This window comes from Paramisgurnus dabryanus, chromosome 18 (assembly GCF_030506205.2).
Source record: "Paramisgurnus dabryanus chromosome 18, PD_genome_1.1, whole genome shotgun sequence".
Taxonomy (NCBI): Eukaryota; Metazoa; Chordata; class Actinopteri; order Cypriniformes; family Cobitidae; genus Paramisgurnus; species Paramisgurnus dabryanus.
Window position 1 is genome coordinate 16,376,700 of NC_133354.1, and position 23,689 is coordinate 16,400,388.

Here is a 23,689-nt window from a genome sequence, read left to right on the forward strand (position 1 = left end):
AAAAAGGGTTTAGTCAAGTTTATGTCAATTTTATGTCTTTAACTAATTCATTTAGGTTAAAAGTATCGGAAATGGGCTTGACAAGTAGATACATGTAAAACCTTAAGCTTACCATGAAAATTTCATGGTGAAAAGTGTCACAAGCCAATAGTCTAGTAAAATTGAATGTATATGATATGTTAACGTGACTTGTTAGTTACCTTTAAAAAAATATCAGCGTGATGAGCCTTCAGGTGCCGCTTGAGGTTGGTGGTATTCTTCCCACCTAGTTTGTGGCCACATTTACCATCGTCTCCCAATATGAATTCCGTTTTTCTTTCTGATAGATTGCACTGAAAGTATGTCCATAAATTATCTCGCTGTTTCCGTTTATTGACGCCACGGTCCTTCGAACTCGCCACAGCCGCAGGTGTGTTGTGGTTGTGTGAAATCTGGTGCGCGTGCGTGGCGTGGCGGCAGCCGGGTGGTGGGCTTACCCAAAACAAGGATAGAAGCAGCAGCATTACTGATACTTTTTAGACAGATTTCACGCAAAATAGGCAGTAATGACATTGATTGTGAACGTCAGACTTATAATCATTTTCGTTCCGTCTCATCAACGAAAACTCGAAAGCGTCTTGTCATGTTTTAGTCACCTTAGAGCCATTTTTACCCATCGTCGCGTTTTTGTCATAAAAAAGGTGCGTCAACGAAATCATTTCGCTATTGTCATCGTTGATGAAAACAACACTGCAGTGAGACTTATATATGTTTTTTTCCTCTTCAAAACAAATTTTTGCTGATGCGACTTACTGTATATTGCGGAGCGACTTATAGAACGGAAAATACAGTACTTCTAATAAAATAAAAAATTCGTCTTTATGTGCTGTAGTATTGGCAGTACAGACAATACATTTTAAAAGTAGTAATAAAATACAAAAAGACAGACTTTCATGTTTTAGCATTAGGCAATGAACAGTTTATGTGTACACAAACACACACACACACACACATGTGCCTTATGTAATGTTTTTTACATATTCTTTTCCCTTCCGGTAATCCAACCCCTAAACCTCACCCTAAAACTTTCTGCTATTTTACATTTTTTTAATCATTCTGTATGATTAATAAGCTTATTTTCAAATGGGGACCAAAATGTCTCACAATGTCAATGAAAAAGATTGGTATTACTGGTATGACATTTGGTCCCCACACAAAAGGGATTATCAGGTACACACACAGTTTGAAAGAGAAACAGGGAGCATGCCAGAATGTTATTACTTTACCTTTTTTTGTTCGACTCATTGGCGTACCCTAGTGGTCCATGTTTGTTCTTCCAGTATTTTTCTTTCCTGAAATATGTAAACATCTGCTTCTCAGAATCAAGAGCATGAATAGTTTAATGACATCTAACTGAGGTTGGTTGCAGACAATTTCACAGATTGTTTTTGGTAATAATAAAGATATGAGCAGTGTCTCAAGAGGTCTTGTGGTGAACAGCCCTCACTTCCCACACAACCAAACTGCACAGAGCTTATCATCCCAGAGTTATTTTAAGCAAACACAATTGACTAATTACATGCTATCACTAGTTGTGATATCATTTGTCTTCAATTTGAGGTATGTGTGCTTTAAAATGTATAAGTGCTCACGTGGAGTTATGGGATTAATGGGAGAATGGATAAGAGCTATGGCTTGGGAGTCTTTCCTTGGACAGTCTTAAGAAAAATGCACAAAAACAGCGATGCCATAGAAGAAGAATTGTTGGTTTCTGAAATATTCTTAAAAGTTTTATTTAGAGGGTGAGAAATACTAATATGCTAAACAATGGTAATAGTTAAGTTGTGCAGGTTTTGATGAATCAGAGGTTATCACATAAAAATAATGTTCAATATTCCTTTCATCACCATTAGTCCCCTTTCTTGGCTTTGACGCACACACATTAGCGTTTTTCCTTATAGAGCTTGCCAAACATGGCTGCTGTGCATGAGTGTGTTTACCCTTCCGATGCATCTTCTGTCACTTAGCATGATTACCACCCACCGGCTCAACCACCATGGAGTGGCCAGCATTTAACATTGTCTCCGTGACAACCGCTGTAGCGCGCCACAAGCTTAACCTTCATCCGTAACCCCTCTCTTGGATAAACAGGATTTCTATTTGCATTTCCAATCCAGTCCTCTCAATCCACACCTCATCCCGTTTGACGCGTCTAAAGAAAGTCAGACTCTCACGAGGTTCATTTGTTTCTCTGTGTTTTGACTTTGCGCTACTGGCAGGCTGATTGAATTCGGTTTTGTTAAACTGTCTTCCCTTATCTGTCGCCATCGCACAATCTGATTGCTTTCTTCCCTTCTGCTTTAAGTGACAGGACTGTTTAGAGGTGCCTGACAACTGAGGCATGCAAATTAGCCCTCCGCAGCGTCTTGAAGTCACGTCACATTTCCCATTTATATATTTATATACCTCCAGCCACAGTTTTCCTCTTAGCACCGCGGGGCAGGCAGCTATGGAGTGTTTTATTTTGTTTTTCATCCCAGGGAGTTGTGGCGAAAAACGGTTCTGCTGTGAATTAGCTGGTTCTTAATGGTCTGTTCTCGTTTATAGTGTAGCGGCCCGGTGGCTCGAACAACAAACATAAATTTAGCGGAATACATTTTCGCTTTGGGTCAACCAGTCAAGGTCTGCAGCTTCCATTTCCCGGGCTGTGGCAGCTTTTATCACATGGTGATCTGATTCTGAGAGGGGATTTGGACCAAGCATGTGTAACATGAAAACAGGCAATCTCAAGCACACACTATGCGGGAAAGAGAGGGAAAAAACACTTTCACACTCGGCTGGATATTCACACCCACTCTGGCTGTGTTTTGCCACCTGCTCTTCATTGTGCACTCATGTAAGTGTGAGATTGTGGGTTTAGCCGATGTAGGGAACATCTCGGCATTAAGGAAATGGACAGTGGTACCATTTTTTCCAGTTTGACTTTCTGTCATTTTCATTGTTGTCCCCATAATATGGGTTTTCTATTGGATGGATATAGAAATAGACAGACAGACAGACAGATAGATGCATACATAGACAGGCAGGCAGACAGACAGATGCAAATATCTATATAGATATAGATGCAAAGATAGACATATAGATAGATAGATTAATAGACAGACATATAGATAGAACCATTGAACGCAAACAAACCACAATAAACCAAATCATTAAAGATGGTCAAACTTTATATTTGGATCATTGGGATAAGGAAAGTAAAGAACCAAAGTAAACTAGAATGTTATCGGGCACTAAAAAGAAAATACAATCTGTCAGAATATCTCTGCACTGTTAGAGATGTAAAGCAGAGACGAATCCTCACTAAATACAGACTCAGTGATCACAGTCTGGCAATAGAGAAAGGCCGACATAGACAAACATGGCTCCAAAAAGAAGAGCGAATCTGTGTCAATTGTGACAGTGATGAGATCGAGACAGAGACACATTTTCTCCTTTACTGTGGTAAATATAAAGAGCTTAGAGAAAAACACTTTGACAAAATCTCAAAGCTCATACCAGAGTTTCATAACTCTTCAGATTCAGATCAAATGAAGATGTTACTGGAGGAAGACAGACACCCATCAGCTGCTGCTAAATTCATTTATCAGTTACACACCATCAGAAATAATCTACAGCCCTGATCTTGTACAGTACTTTTATTCTACCTCTCATGTGCCTCCGTAAATGTACCTTTGTATACTTTAAATGTTTATATTTCAAAGTCTACTTTATATTGTAAATATCCTCTATTTTATTTTATTTTATTTGCAGTAGTAATTCATCCATCACCCAGCACATTATCTTAATTGCACCTTAATGTTTGTTACTATTGTGTTATTGTATGTTTCTTGTTTTATGTATAATGCTTAGGCAATATTGTAAGTGACACAATCATGCCAATAAAGTTCTTTAAATTGAAAATTGAAATAAGAGAAAGAGAGATGGATGGGTAAATAGATAGACAGACATACAGACAGACGCATAGATAGATAGACAGACAAGCAGATGCATGGATGGATTTATATATTGACAGACAGACTTCTAGAGGTATACATAGATTGACAGACAGACAGATGGATATATAGATTGACACACAGATGGACGGAAAGATAGATAGATGGATGGGTGGATGAACAGACAGACAGACAGACCGATCGATCAATCGATCAATAGACAGACAGACAGATAGACAGACAGATGCATAGATAGATAGATAGATAGGCAGACAAACAGATGCATAGATGGATTTATATATTGACAGACAGACAGATTGATATATAAATTGACACACAGACAGACGGATAGATGGATATATAGATTGACACACAGACAGACACATGGATAGATGGATATATAGATTGACACACAGAAAGATGGATAGATGGATATATAGATTGACAGACAGATAGATTGATAAATAGATTGACACACAAACAGATAGATAAATGGATATATAGATTGACACACAGACAGACAGACAGATAGATGGATGGATATATAGACTGACAGATAGATAGATGGATATATAGATTGATTGACAGACAGACAGACATATGGATATATAGATTGACACACAGATGGACGGACAGATAGATAGATGTATATAATAATTGACACACAGACAGACGGATAGATGGATATATAGATTGACACACAGACAGACACATGGATAGATGGATATATAGATTGACACAAAGAAAGATGGATAGATGGATATATAGATTGACAGACAGACAGACAGATAGATAGATGGATATATAGATTGATTGACAGACAGACAGACATATGGATATATATATTGATTGACAGACAGACAGACATATGGATATATATATATTGATTGACAGACAGACAGACATATGGATATATAGATTGACACACAGATGGACGGACAGATAGATAGATGGATATATAAATTGACACACAGACAGACACATGGATAGATGGATATATAGATTGACACACAGATGGACGGACAGATAGATAGATGGATATATAAATTGACACACAGACAGACACATGGATAGATGGATATATAGATTAACACACATGGACGGACAGATAGATAGATGGATATATAAATTGACACACAGACAGACACATGGATAGATGGATATATAGATTGACACACAGAAAGATGGATATATAGATTGACAGACAGACAGATAGATTGATAAATAGATTGACACACAAACAGATAGATAGATGGATATATAGATTGACACACAGACAGACAGATAGATGGACGGACAGATAGATAGATGGATGGGTGGATTACAGTTTTTCTCAATTGCTTTGGCTCATTTCTTGAAACAGAAATTACATTTTCAAAACAACATGGACAAACCTCCAAACCACTTGGCAATTGTTCACAACAGAATTGAATTTCTCATTCCTTTCATCAAATTGCACATGTCTAAGTACATGACTCAATATATCAGTACATCTTTGAAAATGATTAAGTACAGGTAGCCTTCCTTTAGCACAATTTCCAAGTGAATAGATCTTGTTGAACTAAACTGTTTGGTTGATTCTCAGTCTAATGGTTGTTTGCTTCAAAACATGTCAGTGTCATTTCATTGTATAAGTCATCACATTCACAATAGTCTGTTCAATTGTCAAAATTAGTCAAGAACATAATAACATGAATACTATATATGAATCCTTTGCACATTTGTTAAATTTATTATAGCAATTGACGAATTGATGAAACTAGAACTTGACTAACGAAGGAGGAGTTTACGCTTTTTAAGAGAATAATGGCATTGGAAGGAAAGAGACCCCTCACATCCTTGTGTTTGTGGATGAAGCTGGCTTCAACTTGGCCAAGGGCAGAAAACGTGGCCGTAATGTTATTGGCCACCGGGCCACAGTGGATGTCCGAGGCCAGTGAGGGGCAATATAACTATGTGTGCTGCCATATCTGAGAATGATGTGGCCACTCACATCCCCAGTCTTGGCCCATACTATACACAGAAGCTCCTCATATTCTAGGACCGCCTTCATTTTGATTTGATCCCTAAAAATAAGTAAGGTCTCGTAGGGCCTCACCTACCACAATAGGTCATTGTATGGGACAATGTGAATTTCCAGTGTAGGGGATGGTTGCGACATGCATGCTGTTTCTTCCCTCTTTGCATCGCACAACGCTGTGATGTGGGCAAGAATCTGTGGCCAGAGAGACACCAGTGTGTAGATGGCCATGAGGGTGAGGACGATGGCCAGGATAGGGAAGGTGAGGACAGCGACCAGTGAAGAAGTGTTAGTTGTGAAACTCCAGCTTTATTTACAGCATTGTAGGCTGCATATAATTTTCATTGTTTTTTGTATTTTTATTACAGTATATTATGCTGTATATATTTTCTTTTTACTCTAATGTATGGAAGTTACTTTGTGTTTGAATAAAAGTGGTTACAATTTTCATTGGCAGTATGAGTGCAATGTGTGATGTCTAACCGTGGAGGCTACTCTTACCCTAAAATCCTATTTCTTATTTTCCCCAGTTTTATACACAATTGTATTTTGTTAGCTATACAAAAAAACAGTAGAGTAACCATTGTCAATGAAGGACTGGTCTAAGACTGAAAGGTGGACATAAGGGATATTTCAATGGTCCCCTGTCATAATGACAAAACATCTAAACATTTTGACTTGCAGTGCTTACACAATGCCACAGGGACGAAGCATTTTGGAGGCACTGACTGTTTAAATGAGAAAGAAATGTAGTTTTGACAAATGAGTGAACTGTTTTGGGAGAGGTATGAGCTTTTGCAAGTGAGCTATAGTGTTGTGCTGAACTGTAAGACTGTTTTGCCAAATGATCTTAGACTTTTGAAAATGTAATTTCTGTTTCAAGAAATGAGCCAAAGCAATTGAGAAAAACTGTAATAGACAGACAGACAGACAGACAGATAGACAGACAGATGCATAGATAGATAGATAGATAGATAGATAGGCAGACAAACAGATGCATAGGTGGATTTATATATTGACAGACAGACAGATTGATATATAGATTGACACACAGATCTACGCACAGATAGATAGATGGATATATAGATTGACTGACAGACAGACAGACAGACACATGGATAGATGGATATATAGATTGACAGACAGACAGACATATGGATAGATGGATATACAGATTGACACACAGACAGACAGATAGATGGACATATAGATTGACACACAGACAGAAAGATGGATAGATGGATATATAGATTGACAGACAGAAGGACGGACAGATAGATGGATGTATAGATTGACACACAGAGAGACAGATAAATAGATGGATAAACAAATTGACACACAGACAGATAGATAGATATAGATTGACACTCAGACAGACAGATAGATGGATGGATATATAGATTGACAGACAGACAGATAAATAGATGGATATATAGATTGACAGAGAGACAAATGGATAGATGGATATGAAGATAGACAGACGGATAGATGGATAAACATATTGACACACAGACAGATAGATAGATGGATATATAGATTGACAGATAGACAGATGGATGGATGGATGATAAGATTGACACACAGATAGATGGATGGATTTATAGATTGACAGACAAATAAATAGATTGATATATAGATTGACAGATGGATAGATGGATTAACAGTGAATGTGTGAATGAATGCTGACTTTCACTAGACCCTCCCCAATCCTCATATCAAACTTTGTTGACTCACCACTGTCCTATCTCTCTCTCTCTCTCTCTCTCTCTCTCTCTCTCTCTCTCTCTCTCTCTCTCTCTCTCTCCTTCACAGTCCAAAGCCAGAACCTCGTAGCGGACAACGTCTCTGTGGTGGAGGGAGAGACAGCCATCATCAGCTGTCGAGCCAAAAACAGCGACGACTCTGTCATCCAGCTCCTCAACCCCAACAGACAGACCATCTACTTCAAGGATTACAGACGTGAGTTCACACGCACACGTACACAAACATCACGTCTGTCCCCAGTAGAGAGAAAGTGTTAATGCATCTGAGTAATCCATTGTGTTTTTGAGGCCAACAGATAGAGAACAGCTGACTAGTGAGGGCATGTTTCTTCTTTCAACCATTTGCCTTGCTGTCATGTGATTTGTCTTAGCCGAGAAAGCTCTGATATTTCCCTACAGCTGCACTGTGTCTTTATGAAATATTGAGACCTCAGTCCCATGTCAGATGCAAAAATACAAAACAAAAAAACAACTCTTTGATGATGATATTTTCTTTGAAAAAAGTTGCATAAGGAAGTATTTTAAGTAGATCCAAACTGCACTAGAGGTCAGACTTGAATTCAGTCCGCCACATATTAAGCCGTGGCAAGCGGACGCGGCGCAGCTCTCCGCAAACGTTTGCCGGAAAGGTCTGTCCTTTTTATTTCAACACTTCTCTCTGAAATAATGATAAGCCTCAGCGAGGTGCCAGACCAAGTCATTTTCATCTCCTTCCCTATAAATGACACAGTGGTTAAAGACTCTTCCAGTCAAGGAGAAAGAGTGGGAGAGCCATCAGACGCCTGAGGGACTTTCCTCATCAAGTGATGGTTAGTGATTGTGTGACTGGTGCTCTCAGAGTTTGGATTAAGGTCTTCTGAACCGTCATTTTATCTCTCTGCCTCCAATCATTAGCAAGGCTCAGACTCCAGGTTTTTCGGTCCGTGCAAGGCCGTAATTATCGCCCGTCTTCTTAATAAAACTTTGATGGGCTCTTCTCAAAGTAACCGTGGCCAGGAATCAAAATTGATTGCTGCCATTTAGAAGCAGCAGCATGTGTCCTAGAGCTTCTTGGATTAAACCTGGGAAAACAATACAAATGAGATTCGGAAGAGGAACACAAGAGCAATGGAAAGGAAATGAGAAAGTGCGAGCAGGAGAGATGCGGGCACGGATAATCAAGGTGGCCATTAGCCATTCATACACAAAGGGATTTTTTTGGAAGCGCTCATCTATCTCTTTTTGTGTGGGGTCAGTTGTGGGCATCGTCTGAGCTGAAGGGATTGTAAAGATATGAACTGGATGTTTTTTATGATTGTCAATATAATATCACAGGAACAAGGTTCTAAAAACGTTCAAAGCAAAATAACCTTATTAAACCTGATGTCATCCTCGGATGTATGCTTTCATTTGATTTATCTTCCATTACCTTTACCCTCATTCTTAAAGGGATAGTTCACTCAAAATGAAAATTCTTTTCATGTTGCTACTGTATAACCCTGCATACATTTCTTTGATCTGCTGAATACAAAGGAAGATATTTTGAGCAAAGTTTGTAACTTTTATTAAGTACCATTGACCTCCATAGTATTTTTTATTCCTACTATGAGGTATCATGAAGTAATAATGTTTTTACTGCATGTTATCATCTAGGTTAAGGTATATTTACTAGAAAAATAAGTCGCTTTGAATAAAAGTGTTGGCTAAATGAATAAATGTATATACATCGTGAAATAATAAAATAAAATTAAATTAAATAATACACAATACAAATGTATTATGAAAATTAACATTAATCAAGTTTATTAAATGCTGTAAATTATTGTTCATTGTTATATTATGTTATTTTACTGCATTATTATTTAATGTTAATGAATTAAACCTTACTGTAAAGTATTTTGTTTATCATCATAATGTTTAGTGTTTATGTCGTTAAATATGAATGCAGTGAGACAAATAATTTTTTTAATGAACAAATGAATAAACGCAATAAACACCATTTAAAAAAAATAGTTACCACCAAAATCAGTATTGTATCTAGTCAGTATTAAAAAGTAAATTCTTATTCTGTCATCCATGTTATTCTTTCATCTTTTCTCCCTTTTTTCCAAACCGCAGAATGCAATAAATCTGCTCAACAAATCACAGCGCACCATTCCATGCATTGTAAACAACAATTGCGCGCTTTGAATACACACAGAATCCTAGTTTTCCTCATCTACTTTGTACTTAGTGATCAACAAACAAACAAAAACAAAATAATACTTTTGATGACATTGATAAACCTTTGGTGGTTTTCTGTGCCAGGGAAGAAATATAAGCCATCAAAATCAAATAATTTACCTGAGAGGCATTCAGGCGAAGAAAAAATGCCGGCTGTTGCTTGTTCTCACACGACAGCATCAAGCTACTGTCATGCTAACACATTGACCCCAGGGGATCTTATGAAAAACTTTTCATTATTTTACATGAAGTCAACGAAAATCAAGCAGGACCAAAACATTTTACAGCTGATCTCTGTCAAAAAAGTTCAGTGACGATGTTTAATCAGTGTATACCACTAGTCAACTAAATGAATATACCATGGCAAAGATGAATGCACATTTATATATTGATTCAATAGATTTATTGCATTTTGCGGATAAAATAATCAGTTTTTATATAAAAACTTTTAAAATCAAATTATGGATTTGATTTTTTTATGTTTTTATAACCTAAAGATGATATAAGTTTGTAACAGAAAATAGTGGTTTTCATCTTGTCACTTTCTTGGTATAGAAAACACATTTTTTACAGAAATTATTCAAAATGGATTTATTGCATTTTGTAACCAAACTCTTCAAATACATAAAAAATATTTTTTACAAATGTTTGAAATATTTGTACATAAAGTATAGCACATCACACTGCAGGACACTGCTGGCACAGATAAACATTTCATCAACTACCCATAAACGTCTAGCTTTTGGTGATAAATAAACAAGCAATACTTTCACTCGAAACTCCTTCGAAAGATGAAGGTTTTAAGATCATAAATCCTGAAAACTGTAAAAAAATTTCCAGTATTTCTTTATCATTTCTTTATCCGGCGGCATTACCATTTAAAGAAGTCCTGCAGGTTCAAAAGTACTTTTACAACCATAAGACTCTTTCTTCTTTATTTAAATAAAAAAAATGGACTTTAGTGTTGGACGATTTATGCCCCATTTTGAGATCGTCCTATTGTCAGTCTGTGAGATTGCAGATACTATCGGGGCGTTTCAGTAGTTTACTCATTTATTTATTTGTTCTTTTTTTATTCATTCATGTGAAGGGACAAAAATGAAGCAAGGGCAACACTGTCATGACCGCAACCTTCTTAAAACTGATGCCATTAATCCGAGCGCGGAAAAGCCCAGGCGCTCTAAAATTTCCAGCGTGTCTGGGAGCAGGAACAACACACTCGCTGGTTTTAACCCTCTGCGCGCTAACAACCTCTCTAGTACAAGTGAATGTCAGAGCCGCGCGTATTACAAGCCTAATGTGCGAGGAAAAGTCTGAATCATGCGCATTACAGAAGGAGTCCATGCCGCGCGCATTCAGGTCCGGGCAAGAGTCCAAGACGTGTGCATTAAGTCCAGGTGCGTGTGCTACAAGCTCTCTCTCGCAAAGTGAAACCAAAGTGAAAAGCATCCAATGCGCATGTTAATGTAAAACTATGAAGATAATAATAATAATAACCATCCCCAACTATCGTAATGAAAGCCTGCTATTGGCGATATGTCTGAAGATCGTCGATACACGATACTATCGTCTATCAGCACAATCCTAACAGACACAGGAGTTTTGCCTAAATTTAGACCAGTTTTATATTTTTAAAGTTAGAATGTACAGTAAAAGCTCCTCTGAGCTCTTGACTTCTCATCTGGTAAAGAAAATATGTAGGGAAAAGCAAACTGTGAGAATCTTTGGCAGTCTTCAGCACTAGTTCAGCAGGAGACGCTAACCGCTGTGGAGTTTCATAAAGCACCTCCTCCTTTTTACACACCTCATATACCCCCCTCTCAGTGTGACATTTATTTATCTATTTATATATTTTTTATTTATTTGGCAGCAAGGCCAGTTTGCATGACTCACATTAGGGCTTCACAGCCTTGCTCACCTCAAGCGTCATGCACCGCTTTGACCTTTGACCTCTACATAAAAAGAGTGCTACAGTAGCGTCCCCGATGGGTGATTGTACCAGTGGCTACATAGCAGGAACGTGGGATTTGAACATAATAAAAAATGAAACATATATTTGCTGGACATAAGTTACAGGGTGGTGTATCTGACAGATAGTCTTACCCACGTGTGTCCAGCACTACCCAGTAAGCATTTTCTGCCACTCATTCCTACCACATGGTGGGACAGATAAGTCAGTTTCTTTATTGCACTGAGAATAGGTTTTATTGAAATTGCATATGTTATGATATTTGCAGTGCTGAGAAGACACTGTGATGTTATTTCACAGTGTATATTTCCTTACTCCACTTAATCTTTTCCTTTTCTACTTAGTGAGTCTTTCAGATTATTTTACAGCATATGTGGTCTGTCGCATATACCGTATGCCTGTCCTCATGTTACGATACCCACTTATTATAAGGACAATTTATAAAATGGACAGCTTCAGTATTGGCAAACCGTTCACCATTCTCCCTGAATGTGACTGTGACAACACAATGCAGGTTAAATCCCCAGTAAATGAAAGAAAAATTTGTGCTAAAGCATTCCTGCATGCATTTTTAGGGTGATAAGCTTTAAAAGGTTTTGGTAGGCAGGGAGGCTGGTATACTGGGCAGAATGCCCTCTGAAGGCATCAGAATCCATGCTGATCTTCTTTCTCCACTACACCCACAGAGCACTGAATGTAGCTGGACGACAGAAACGTTTCCCCTCGCAGGGGTGGGACAACCTCCCGCGGCACTGCAGACTTTCGCTGTCACAGTGTCCGACGCTGTGTCCGAAATATCACGGTAGATGCAAAGGGCATGCATGCAGTCAGACATGCTGTTTGCTTTTGGGTCACAAAGTGGTTCTTTTTGTTCCTCATCACAGTGATTCGACTTTGTTTTTCAAATAAGAAAACAATAAAATAAGACTAGTATATTATGTTAAAAAGTAAATTATGTAAATTATAACTAGATGTCCTGAAGGCAACTGCCTGTTTATGCAGATTCACACTTTTCTCATTTGAATTTTATGTGGAATCGAAATTGACCCTGCTTACTTTCATAATGCACATTTCTGCTCTTGTTTGTGGATGAAACACAGCTTTCTTTTTAGCTGATGTCACCAGTGGCCGGTTGCATAAACCTTTAAGACTTGTCTTAAAAGTTAGTCATGATTTGTTTTTCTTCAAGACTGATCATAACTGTTTTAAGTATGTTACATAGAAAGGTAGATTGGTCTTATTTAAATCCAATAATAATAATTAGCCCTAACTAATTGCTAGTTACAGTAGTCAGACTCATTCTTAAGACGCAGCCTTAACATCACGGCTATGTTTATGCAACCGGCCACATGTCCTCTTATTTTTGACCACCTTCAACCCTCTGTTAAGACACCTGTATTTTATTATGTACAGTAGTGACCAAATATGATCTCCGAGGAAATATCTGTACAATATTAGATTAAACTGAGCAGTATGGTACAATATGGAAAAACACTAAACTTTTAATGTATTTATTGGACAAAATAATTAGACAGAAAGCTAGATAAAAAAAACGTGGCAAATTTTTGGGCAAAAATGCAAACCACAGCATGTTTAGGAATCTGGGTTTAATTTGAATATACTGTACCAAAAATGTATAGAAAAACAAAGTTCACAAAGCATACATTGACTTCTGCTGCTTATTTCACCAGTTAATAATATTTGTTGGTCTTATTTTTTAATTATATTTTGTAGTCATTTTTCCATCCATTTTTTCCAAGCTTCCTTAATTTCTTAAAGCTGAGCTTAAGTTTATACTCCAAACACAACAATGCGCCATGCATTCAACATTTTTAACACACTGTAAAAAAGATTGCTGCCTTAAATTTTTTGTTTAAGTCTTTCACCACCATTGACGAGTTATCTTGTCAATTAAGAAAAAAACATTTGCATAAAAAACGTGTTCCTGATGAATTTTTATGTTAATCTGCATTCCGCTAGATGCGCACTTACCCAATTTTATGAAAAAAATGAAGACAAAATGTTATTGACAAATTATAAACTTTGTGTATGTTTTGATAATCGTTCTGAATCTGAATCTCTAACAAAATTCTTTCACAAAAATGCAATTATGTCAGCTTTTTGCTAAAAAAAAGTTGTATTTTTAAAGAAAAATACCCATATTTAAGATTTTATAAGCAGATAAAAAATATAGATTGGATGAAACGTTTTTTTTTTGTTTGTTTGTTTGTTTATTGTTTCTTTTTTTTTTGAAAGCAGAGGGTCTGGGTCCTATACCATGAAGCCGGTTTAAGTAGATAGCCAGGTAAGTTTAAGATTAGTTTGCGCCAACCCTGAGTTTTAGGTATCATGAAAGTAGCGCGGCTTTAATCAGTTTTTGTCGCCATGGTATCTTACGCTGCAAGCGGGGCAGGTTATGTTCTGGATTCGAGATCTGAGACTGCAGTTTGACCAATCAGCTGCGAGCAAAGAAATATATAGCTGACATACACAGCGTCTCCATGCAAATTTTATTTATTTGTATTTTTTTATTTAACATATTCAAATACAAACATTAAGGCATATTTAACAATCACTATTTTCCGTGTTGATACCGCATTTAAATAAAAAAGAGGAAAAAAACTGAGAAAAAAAGGAGGGTGAGGGTCTTGATCTTAAACATCCAAACCGGAAAGAAGTAGGGGTCTCTGCGCAAATTCTTAGAAGAGCACCTCGTAGAGAAAGTTTTAAGTTTTCCCTTGCCCAGTTATTTGTATGAAATATCTAGATTTTCCACGGAAGGAATCTCTTATCTTTGCAAACTTCTAGACTCACATAAGAAATGTATCACGTTGAATCCGTGCCGTTGAAACGTCCAGGGGTGAATTTGCACCTCACTCGGCTCAGCGCCAGTAAAAATCGTCTGGGTGTGAAAGCAGAAAAACGTCACGTAAAACGCCGACGATAAACCTTTACTGTACCGTAAATTATGTGTATTGCGTTGCGCTTTTTTGCAAATGGTACATACTTGTATGCGGTCGGTGGGGAAAACACAGTTTGTCGAACCATGCGCAAGGTGGTCTTGTAGGGCTACATTAAAAGCTTCATAGTGTTCCCCGGACATTTACAGACCATGTCTTTAAAAGAGGGCTTTTATAAAATTCCCTGTAAGATTATTAACAAATTTAACAGTGTACATTAACTTAAAAAAGGCATATTTCACTTTGGGTAGCCTACCTAAATATATTATACAATGAAGTATGTTAATGTACATGTATATATATTAAAAAGAGCAGAGGCAGTATTATTTCGCTCTTGAAATACATTTTTATAATCTTCATACTTTTGTATAATTAGCTCATGCTCCTCCGCTAAAAAAATACACTGCTCGTACTTGCTCTCTCTCTTTTCTATTCCGATTGGTTGTTGGTGCCGACTTCACTCTTTTATGTGCACGCGGGGTGGAGTAATCATAGCCTAAAGATCAAAGCCTGAGTTGACAGAGAAAGTTGATAAGCCGCTTCATTGGACCAATAAAGCCTGATTGCATCGGTTTGGTTTTGTCAACTCAAAACCAATCCTGTAACCCCGAGTTTGTTCAGCTACCTTCATGGTATAGGCCCCTGTTCTTTCATTTGATATATTTGTATGTTTATATATTTTTAGAAGAAACTTTTCCTGCAAGGCATTTTGTAAAACTTTTGTGAAAATCACAAAAAATGCTGGCAGGCAACTTTTCAGTTAATCAACTCAGGTTTAAAAGTCATTTTAACTTACTATTATTTATCTTGACTAGAGACAAGTTTTTTTAACTTATATACAATAGTTGAAATAAGTTCATTTTATAAGTTTTAGAAACTTCAAAGATAAGTCAAGATAAATAGTAAGTTGAAATGACTTGTAAGTCTGAGTTGACAGAACAAAAGATTTTAGTGCAGCAAATAATTTTTACAGTGGATCTTTAATAAAATATGTGTGATTAAATTAGTAAAGATGTAAAATTGTTCAAAGTTGGTCATCACTTTTGTTCACTGCATCTTAAGGTGAGCCCAAACCCATTTAGTTGATGAGTTGCTTTTGCAAATACATCTTTTTCCACATCCCTACTTATTTTTTACCTTCAAAGTCGTTCTTATCCCAGATATGGGCTCCCGAGTTCTCTTGCTCTCTCATTTCCCCATTAGAGCTGACACCACACTTATTCATGTTTTCATAATGTTATAATTATTGCCGTCTCTCCAGCTGATGCACAGTCACAATAGATTATAAACCCGTTTGGCTCCCTGCTCCTTATCACTTTATTTTAATCCTCACATTTCCCCAATCAATAAATTGAATTAAATCATTAGCTTCTGCCTGCCCTCCCCCTGACAGCCAGACTCCTGCTTTCAAGCTAGCCGCTTTAATTAGTCGCACATTACGCGCCAGCTACATGAAAGCCACTGCTTGGTGTTTCAAAACAAAGACCACCGCAACGGCCGCTGGACATCTTAGCTCTGCTGTTGGTCCGTGCACAAAAAGCAGAGTCTTTTCTTTCGATGTTCCTGAGTAGCTTGTGGCTTCGTTACACCTTAGCTCTGACATTACCTGAATAGACTCTTACGCACGTACACGCTCTTGCGTTCCCTGGAATATAGATGTAAAAGTAACATGTGCGTGATGTTTTATTTATTTGTATTTTTGCTCTGTGCGAATGCCACCCTGACACCATGATCAAAGATGTGAAATGCGTTGCCTTGGCAGCAGGAGCTTCCCGAGCGTCTCCACGGTCATGTGCGACGACGTGTGTGAGAAATGGACTGCATGAGATCGTAAAGAGGGAGGGATATTTACATCTCCCGTGCTGCGGACGGGAGTAACGTGTTTGGGCTCGGGGCTTGAGGAACTCGTGTGGGTGAAATGGAAGCATAAGAAGGCTGTTAGCAATAGAGAACGGTTAAGATCTCTTTCCTTTTGCAATGCACAGAGAAAAAAAACTGCAGTCCTTGTAGGTCCAATATGTTTTTCACCCTTTTTCTGTGCCATGCACCCCCTCTGCCCATCCCCTTCTCTATCTTTCACTTTTTGAATGAAAGCTAAAGAGCATGGCAAACCAGCTGGAACCAAGAAGAATCAACACCCCGCGCCATCAGAGCGAGCTTTCATGATCCCATCGGCTCAAAAATCTCTAATGATGCCCGATTATTTCTTTATTTATTTTCCCTTTTATTTATTTCTTTATTTATTTATTCATGGTTCTCTTTTTCTCAGCGCTCCTTTGAACTCGGCCATCGCGGGCGAGAACAAACGCATGTGCGAGCTCTCTCTCTGTCATAAATGGTCTTCCGATCGGGCTGGAATTTATCTGGGAGTGGAGGGCGGATGGGGGTGGCGGGGGTGCCGGTAGCCTTTCATCTCTATTTCGCCATCTCTCTCTCTCCCTCGGCAGCATTCACTTTCCTCTATCAGCTTCCCACACCGGTGGAGCAAGCCATAATGGACTCCTCTCATTATTCTGGGCCGAAGGATTCCATTCCTCCATGTAATTAAGAAAGAGAGCCATGTCTCCAGACGAAATTTAGGATCGGAGTGAGGTTCTCACTGTTGGTCTGCAGCAAGACTTTCAGATCTTGCCCTCACTTTGAGAAGGCGCCTGTCAGATTTGATATAGTATTGATGTTTCTTTAAGTGCACAGGGGATGATTTTTATTTAAACTATTACATTGTAACTTTTTATAATGACTTAATTGTTTTTTTTCATGTAATGATTAAAGTTATTTTAGTAAAAGTCCAACCTGATCTCACGAATTTCCGTGGCATAGTCACGGAATTTTGTGCTCATTTTTCCGTGGCATTCTCACGGATTTCTGCATTTTTCTGTGGCCCTGCTACGGACTGTCTTTTTCCATGGCATTCTCATGGATTGGTTACTCAACTGTTTTGTCCTATTTTCTTACCATTTTCGCTTCAGTTTACTTATTCACTTACTTATTCATTTAGCTGACGCTTTTATCCAAAGCGACTTAACAATTGCTTTATGTGTCAGAGGTCGCACACCTCTGGAGCAACTAGGGGTTAAGTGTCTTGCTCAGGGACACAATGGTGTGTCACAGTGGATTCGAACCCGGGTCTCTCACACCAAAGGCGTGTGTCTTATCCACTGCGCAATCACCACCTCTTTAGGGTTAGATTTACATGAAATTACATCCCTACCCAAACGTAACTCTAACCCCAACCCCAGGCGACAATTGTTTAAAGTTTAGAAAATATAAAATAATAAATCAGAAAAAATGGTTTGAAAATAGGAAAAAGCAGTTGAGTAACCAATCCGTGAGAATGCCACGGAAAAAGACAGTCCGTAGCAGGGTTACGGAAAAATGCGGAAATCCGTGAGAATGCCACGGAAAAATGAGCACAAAATTCTGTGACTATCCCACGGAACTTTTCAAAAAATCGTTTCATCCTACCTTCAAAGGTTCTTTTGTAATCGGCTTTTGAATATGGGTAGGTTTCTGCAAAAACACCACATTTTGAGCAAAAAGCAGAGATAATTCCATTTTTGTGATGGACTTTTCATAGAGATCCCATTCAGAGCGACCTTTAAAACAGACACGGACATGCAGGCGCTTGCCATAGGGCAATACTTCCGAGTTTAAAAAGTTGCGGAAGGGCGCCACCTGGTGGATAATAGTGGTATTGCGGAAAGACGAAAAATCTCGTCATTGGCGGGGAAGCGTTTTCTCTTAATGGCGGTGAAAGAGTTAAGGTGAATTAAACGTTTTAAAATTTGCATTGCAGCATGTTACAGTTTTTCTCATTTAAAAACTAGGCAAAATCGTGTTCATAATCGTGGAAGTTCGTCTTCGATTATGAACGCGATTTTGCCTAGCTTCTTGGTGAACTACGGCTCTGTGTAGTAAATGCTGCTCCATCTGAAAGCAGGTGATGGCGATTTACTACTATTTACCGAACTGGCTTTACTGATGAGACACGCGTGAGAATCACAGGTGATTTTTTTTGCCTGGCTCTAAATGATAGTATACAAAGTATTTTCAGAGCTTTTACAGTCATACTTGAAGCAACACCCACATAAGCTCTTTTCATTATTAAAATGATATAATAGGCCCTTAGATGTCACTCCGGTTTAGCGCACCAGGTCCCAAGGCTAGTATCCCTATTTCAAACCCCAGTGAAACCACGCTTAGGTCAGACGATGCCAGAAATAGAGTCGCCCGTGTTTCAGAGTGCCAAGCAATCTAATCAATTGAATTATTCCCAAGGAGCACCTTTCAACTTATCTGAAAATATAGCCTTAAAGTTTCCTCCACTCTCCTAGAGCAAGTTGCTTAAAAGAAGCATATGGCAGCATTTGGCACAAACACAATTTCAAAAGGAATAAATGCTGCTTATTATCTCCTGCATGTTTCTGTTTATGGTTTGTAATAGAAGTTCAGGTTGTGTCTCATCTGCTCTCTTTCTCTCTCTCTCTTTTTACTTTCCAGCTCTGAAAGATGCCCGATTCCAACTGGTCAACTTCTCAGAGAACGAGCTGCGTGTGGCACTGTCCAATGTGTCTCTTTCAGATGAGGGCAGATACGTGTGCCAGCTCTATACAGACCCTCCACAGGAGGCCTACGCCGACATCACTGTGCTAAGTATGAAACACACGTGATACAAACCCATTCGTGAGCTGCACGAGTACACACCACACCTATAGACACACACATACACACTTCTTTGTTTCCAGAGAAATCCCTTTATGATCAATCACCAGAGTGAAGCAGCTTTTATGAGATTCTACAGCAGTGTTGAATCAAGATATAGCCATTCATCTTCACCTAACAGAAGGTTTCAGACATAGCCAAGCCAGATCCTGAGCATAGAGGCTTTCATATTTCAGAACAAAGCTGCCACCACACACACATACATACACACATGCTGATGTTTGTAGGGGCTGCTGAAAGCCCTTTAAAAACTCAAACACTTCACCTGCTACTTTCTGTAAGGACTTCTGCGTAGCATGCTGGAGCAATTCAGCTGAATTATTATTTGTGCGTGTATGTGTGTGTACATGTTTTCAACGTCTTCGCATAACAGCAAAATCACCAGCACTTAAAAGTGATTATTCGGTTTTGAGGGCGAGAGAGAGGGAGAGAGCTGAATGCTTTCGAGTGGCTGGGCGTCAGCTCCAAAGCTTAAGATGCCCCAACTAAAGCAGAATGCTTGAATGGAGCCCTGCTGCTCGGGGAACAAGAAAGCTATCTGTACTGTTGTATTACATTGTCCGAAACTCGCTTGACATTTCTGCCAGTTTCCTAGAAGGTTTCAGGATTATTTCGACCTTTTCAGTTAAACTTTTTAGATGTTGCATGCCACAAAGGATGCAGGGACCATGTTAAAAGTCATGCATGGACCTTGAATAAGAGCGTGTTGCATAATACTGTCATAGTGGACTGGAATTGTACATCAGTATGACATGTAGTAGCATGCAGAGAAACTGTACAGTGTTTGAAGGAGGATATATGGTATAAAAATATAGGCAATAGTTAACTGGATGTGTAGTTTTTTGTGTGTTGGTTTAATAAGTAAACTGATGTTGGAGACTTCAAGTTATAAAATATGAATCATGAATAATTTTGTACCCTGCAAAAACAGGACGCTTTTTTAGACCTAGTACAATAAAATGAGAAGGCAACCATTATGTATGTAATTAATGTCTAATGCATTTTATCTTGCTCATTTTATCACGCTGTTACGGAGAATGATGGGAAATTTTGTTACACCAGCTTTTGTTGCTTCATAAACCGGTTAAATGAGCAGTGCTTTCTGGCTAGTGTTGTAGTTATTATTAATCAAAACTTAACAACACTTGTTTAAATACATAAAGCCAGCAATACGCAAATCAATCAAAAGTTGATTTTCTCTAAAAAGTCTAAACACGGTGTCTGTTGCAAACCGTTGTTTTGTTTGTTAACCAGCCCATCCAACCAAAAATACAATATTAGCTCAAACAGTCATGTGACTTTGTCACATTGGACTCACTGACTACTATCAAAGTATGCATATGCATATCTATCCTCAGAATTTGTATTTGTCCACGTAAAAGTTGTGTTATTGCATCTCTAATCAGAGCATAGCTACAGAGTGTGTCGCCAAACTTTTATCCGTGTCTTTTTGCATCCGAAACTAGCCAGCAAAAGTATGCCAGCTATATCAATGTTGCTCTAGCATCTGTTTGTTGTCAGCGTGTTTTGGCTGAATGTGACTCTAGCGTCAAGCTGTAGTGGTGCTTGATTTACGGACCGCCTTGTAAAATCTGTCTGTTTACTTTCAGTCCCACCAGGAAACCCAATCATCGAGTCCCGTGAGGACATTGTCAGTGAAGGTAACGAGACAGAGATCACCTGCACCTCAATGGGGAGCAAACCTGCCGCCACCATCAGGTGGATGAAGGGAGACAAAGAACTACAAGGTGGGTCACAAACATTGTTTTTTGTTTTGGTGAGATATCTCGCTGGAATACTTTCTGCTGGTACTTTTCCTTTCTTTTAATTATTTTTGTGTGTGTGTGTGTGTGTGTGTGAAGATTTTGGATAATGTTGCACCTTTTAGAATGAGAAGCCAAAAAGTGAAAGAGCAACCATGGTTAAATGATGTTACACGGAATCGTAGGCGGGTTTGTAGCCATGCCCAGCGTAAATGCCTTAAGGATAAATAACACATATTTTATAATATTTTTAGAGAATCTTTATTAAATTATCAAAATGCAGTTAAAAATGATGGATCTTTACATTTTGTCTCACAATTATTGATCTCGTCTTTAATGTTTTTGCTGCTCCATCTAATGATTAGGTTTTGAATTTTTTTTTTTTTAAGTGGACCTTTTTAGTAAATTCAAGTAAAAAGGTATATTGGTAAAACTTTCATTATTAAGGACAACAAATATTGTTTTGCAGATAATTCCAAACTTTTGCTAGTGTCCATATATAATTTGATGTATTATACATCAAATATAATATAATACACTGTAATGATCTCTAAACATATTAAATGTTCCCAAAGATCATTTTCAAAACTACAGCTGTCTAGACTCTAGTAAAGCAATTTATGTATTATGTACAAATCCTTTAAAAAATGGTCAAATGACTGGCAGCAGTGGCTGCCAAACAAAAAACGTAAAATTAAAGTAATTCCAATATTGTCCAAAAACAATAATTTTACAGATTATTATAATAAAAAACCAAGTGACCAATAAAACAAAAAAGTGAAAAAGTCAGATATTATTGTCTCTGCATTTTGCTCATTCACAAAAACATCTTAACACTTCAGTCACTTCCTGCCATCTGTGGGAATCGAACCAACGACTTCTGGTTTACGAATTATGATTCTATAACCTTCTAGAAAGCTTGGACGACACACAGCTTTCTAGAACCTTTATTTATGTCTTGACATTTTACTGTATGTGGTATATAAGGCACACTTATTGTGCATTCATACCATAAACATTTTGAATTCATTATCCGGTTGTTAAGTCTGACGTCATTCACCGCTTCCAGCTCCAACCGCTCACAGATGTTGTATCATGATGAAAAACTCCTAATTTTTATCTCCATAACAAAATCCGAGATGACCAGACATGGATTTATGGACGTGGATTTTTTATGAATGATTAATATATTGCTGTCTTTGATTCTGGGAGCCTAAGACTGTAGTTTACAAGTGAATTTATACAATTTTCGCTTGAAAGTGTGCTATGAAAAAAATGCTCATAAATGGCTGTTTAAATGTGGTGACTTGGAGCTGGAAACTGTATTCCTTACGTCATGACTTAACAAGCGAATAACGTAAGCCTGGAGACTGCAGTGTACACCGTGAGTTTATACAATTTTCGCTTAAATGTGTAATATGAATAAAAAGTGCTCATAATCAGCTGTTTAAAATCTGTAGATCACTGATTGGTCTGAGAGAATCGTCACTACCAGCATCATCGCTATAATGTAAAAGATTAGCTTTACCTTCGTGCTAGCTTGCGCTGTCTCGAGCTGTCATCACTTAACAACCGGATAAGCTTGCATATTAACTTACTCACAATGAGTACGTTTACATGCACAGTCTTACGCCGATTATGCTTAATAAACTGCTAACACGTGGGGTCATGTAAACGCGTAAAGCGGTTTTCTTTAATCGGGGAAAGCCCATAAACAGCGTAAGCAAAAACCGATCGGCACAGGTAATTTTTTGCTCATTACGCCGATTTCGCGTGGCATGTAAACACCTTAACCGGCTTTCTCACGGTTTTGTCCTTTTGCGCATGTCTCCGCGTATGAAAGATAAACGTCACACGCGGAAGTAAGCGCAAGGTAACGCATAAAAGTCTCCGCTGGACTAAAGCAGTTGGCAGAGAAACTGTGAAATAAAAGCTCATGTTACATTTACAAGTTCTGCAGACACGAGGAGAGATACAACAGTACAGCTTAAGACAGATATGTCGTTGACTTTTTGAACGACTACTGTGTACTATAGGTGGTGACGTCACTGCCTGCGAGAAAACTGATAAGTCTTCAAGTCCCATGTAAACGCATTTGTCTGCATAGCCGGCTTATTGATTTGCATGTAAACGCATGAAAACAGTTTTCTGTAATAAGCAGATTTTTGATAGTTATCCACTTATTCTGTGCATGTAAACGTACTCAATGTCAGAATCTCACAGTTTGAGAATGGTGTGATGTCACTGTGATCATCGAATGATCTCACATGTTTACTGAGTTTTGCTCATTAACCTAGAAAATATCTTTAAAGGATG

The 23,689-nt window shown here is 38.1% G+C and overlaps 1 protein-coding gene across 4 annotated transcripts in view; it reads left to right on the forward strand.

Annotated features, from left to right (window-relative positions):
- The window catches only part of cadm1a (cell adhesion molecule 1a), a 327,178-nt gene that overhangs the window by 231,007 nt on the left and 72,482 nt on the right, over positions 1-23,689 (forward strand). For all 4 annotated transcript variants that reach the window (XM_065286942.1, XM_065286943.1, XM_065286944.1 and 1 more), the window contains exons 3-5: positions 7,807-7,953; positions 19,389-19,541; positions 21,221-21,358. In XM_065286942.1, coding sequence (XP_065143014.1) covers positions 7,807-7,953; positions 19,389-19,541; positions 21,221-21,358 — 438 coding nt within the window. The remainder of the gene's footprint in view (positions 1-7,806; positions 7,954-19,388; positions 19,542-21,220; positions 21,359-23,689) is intronic.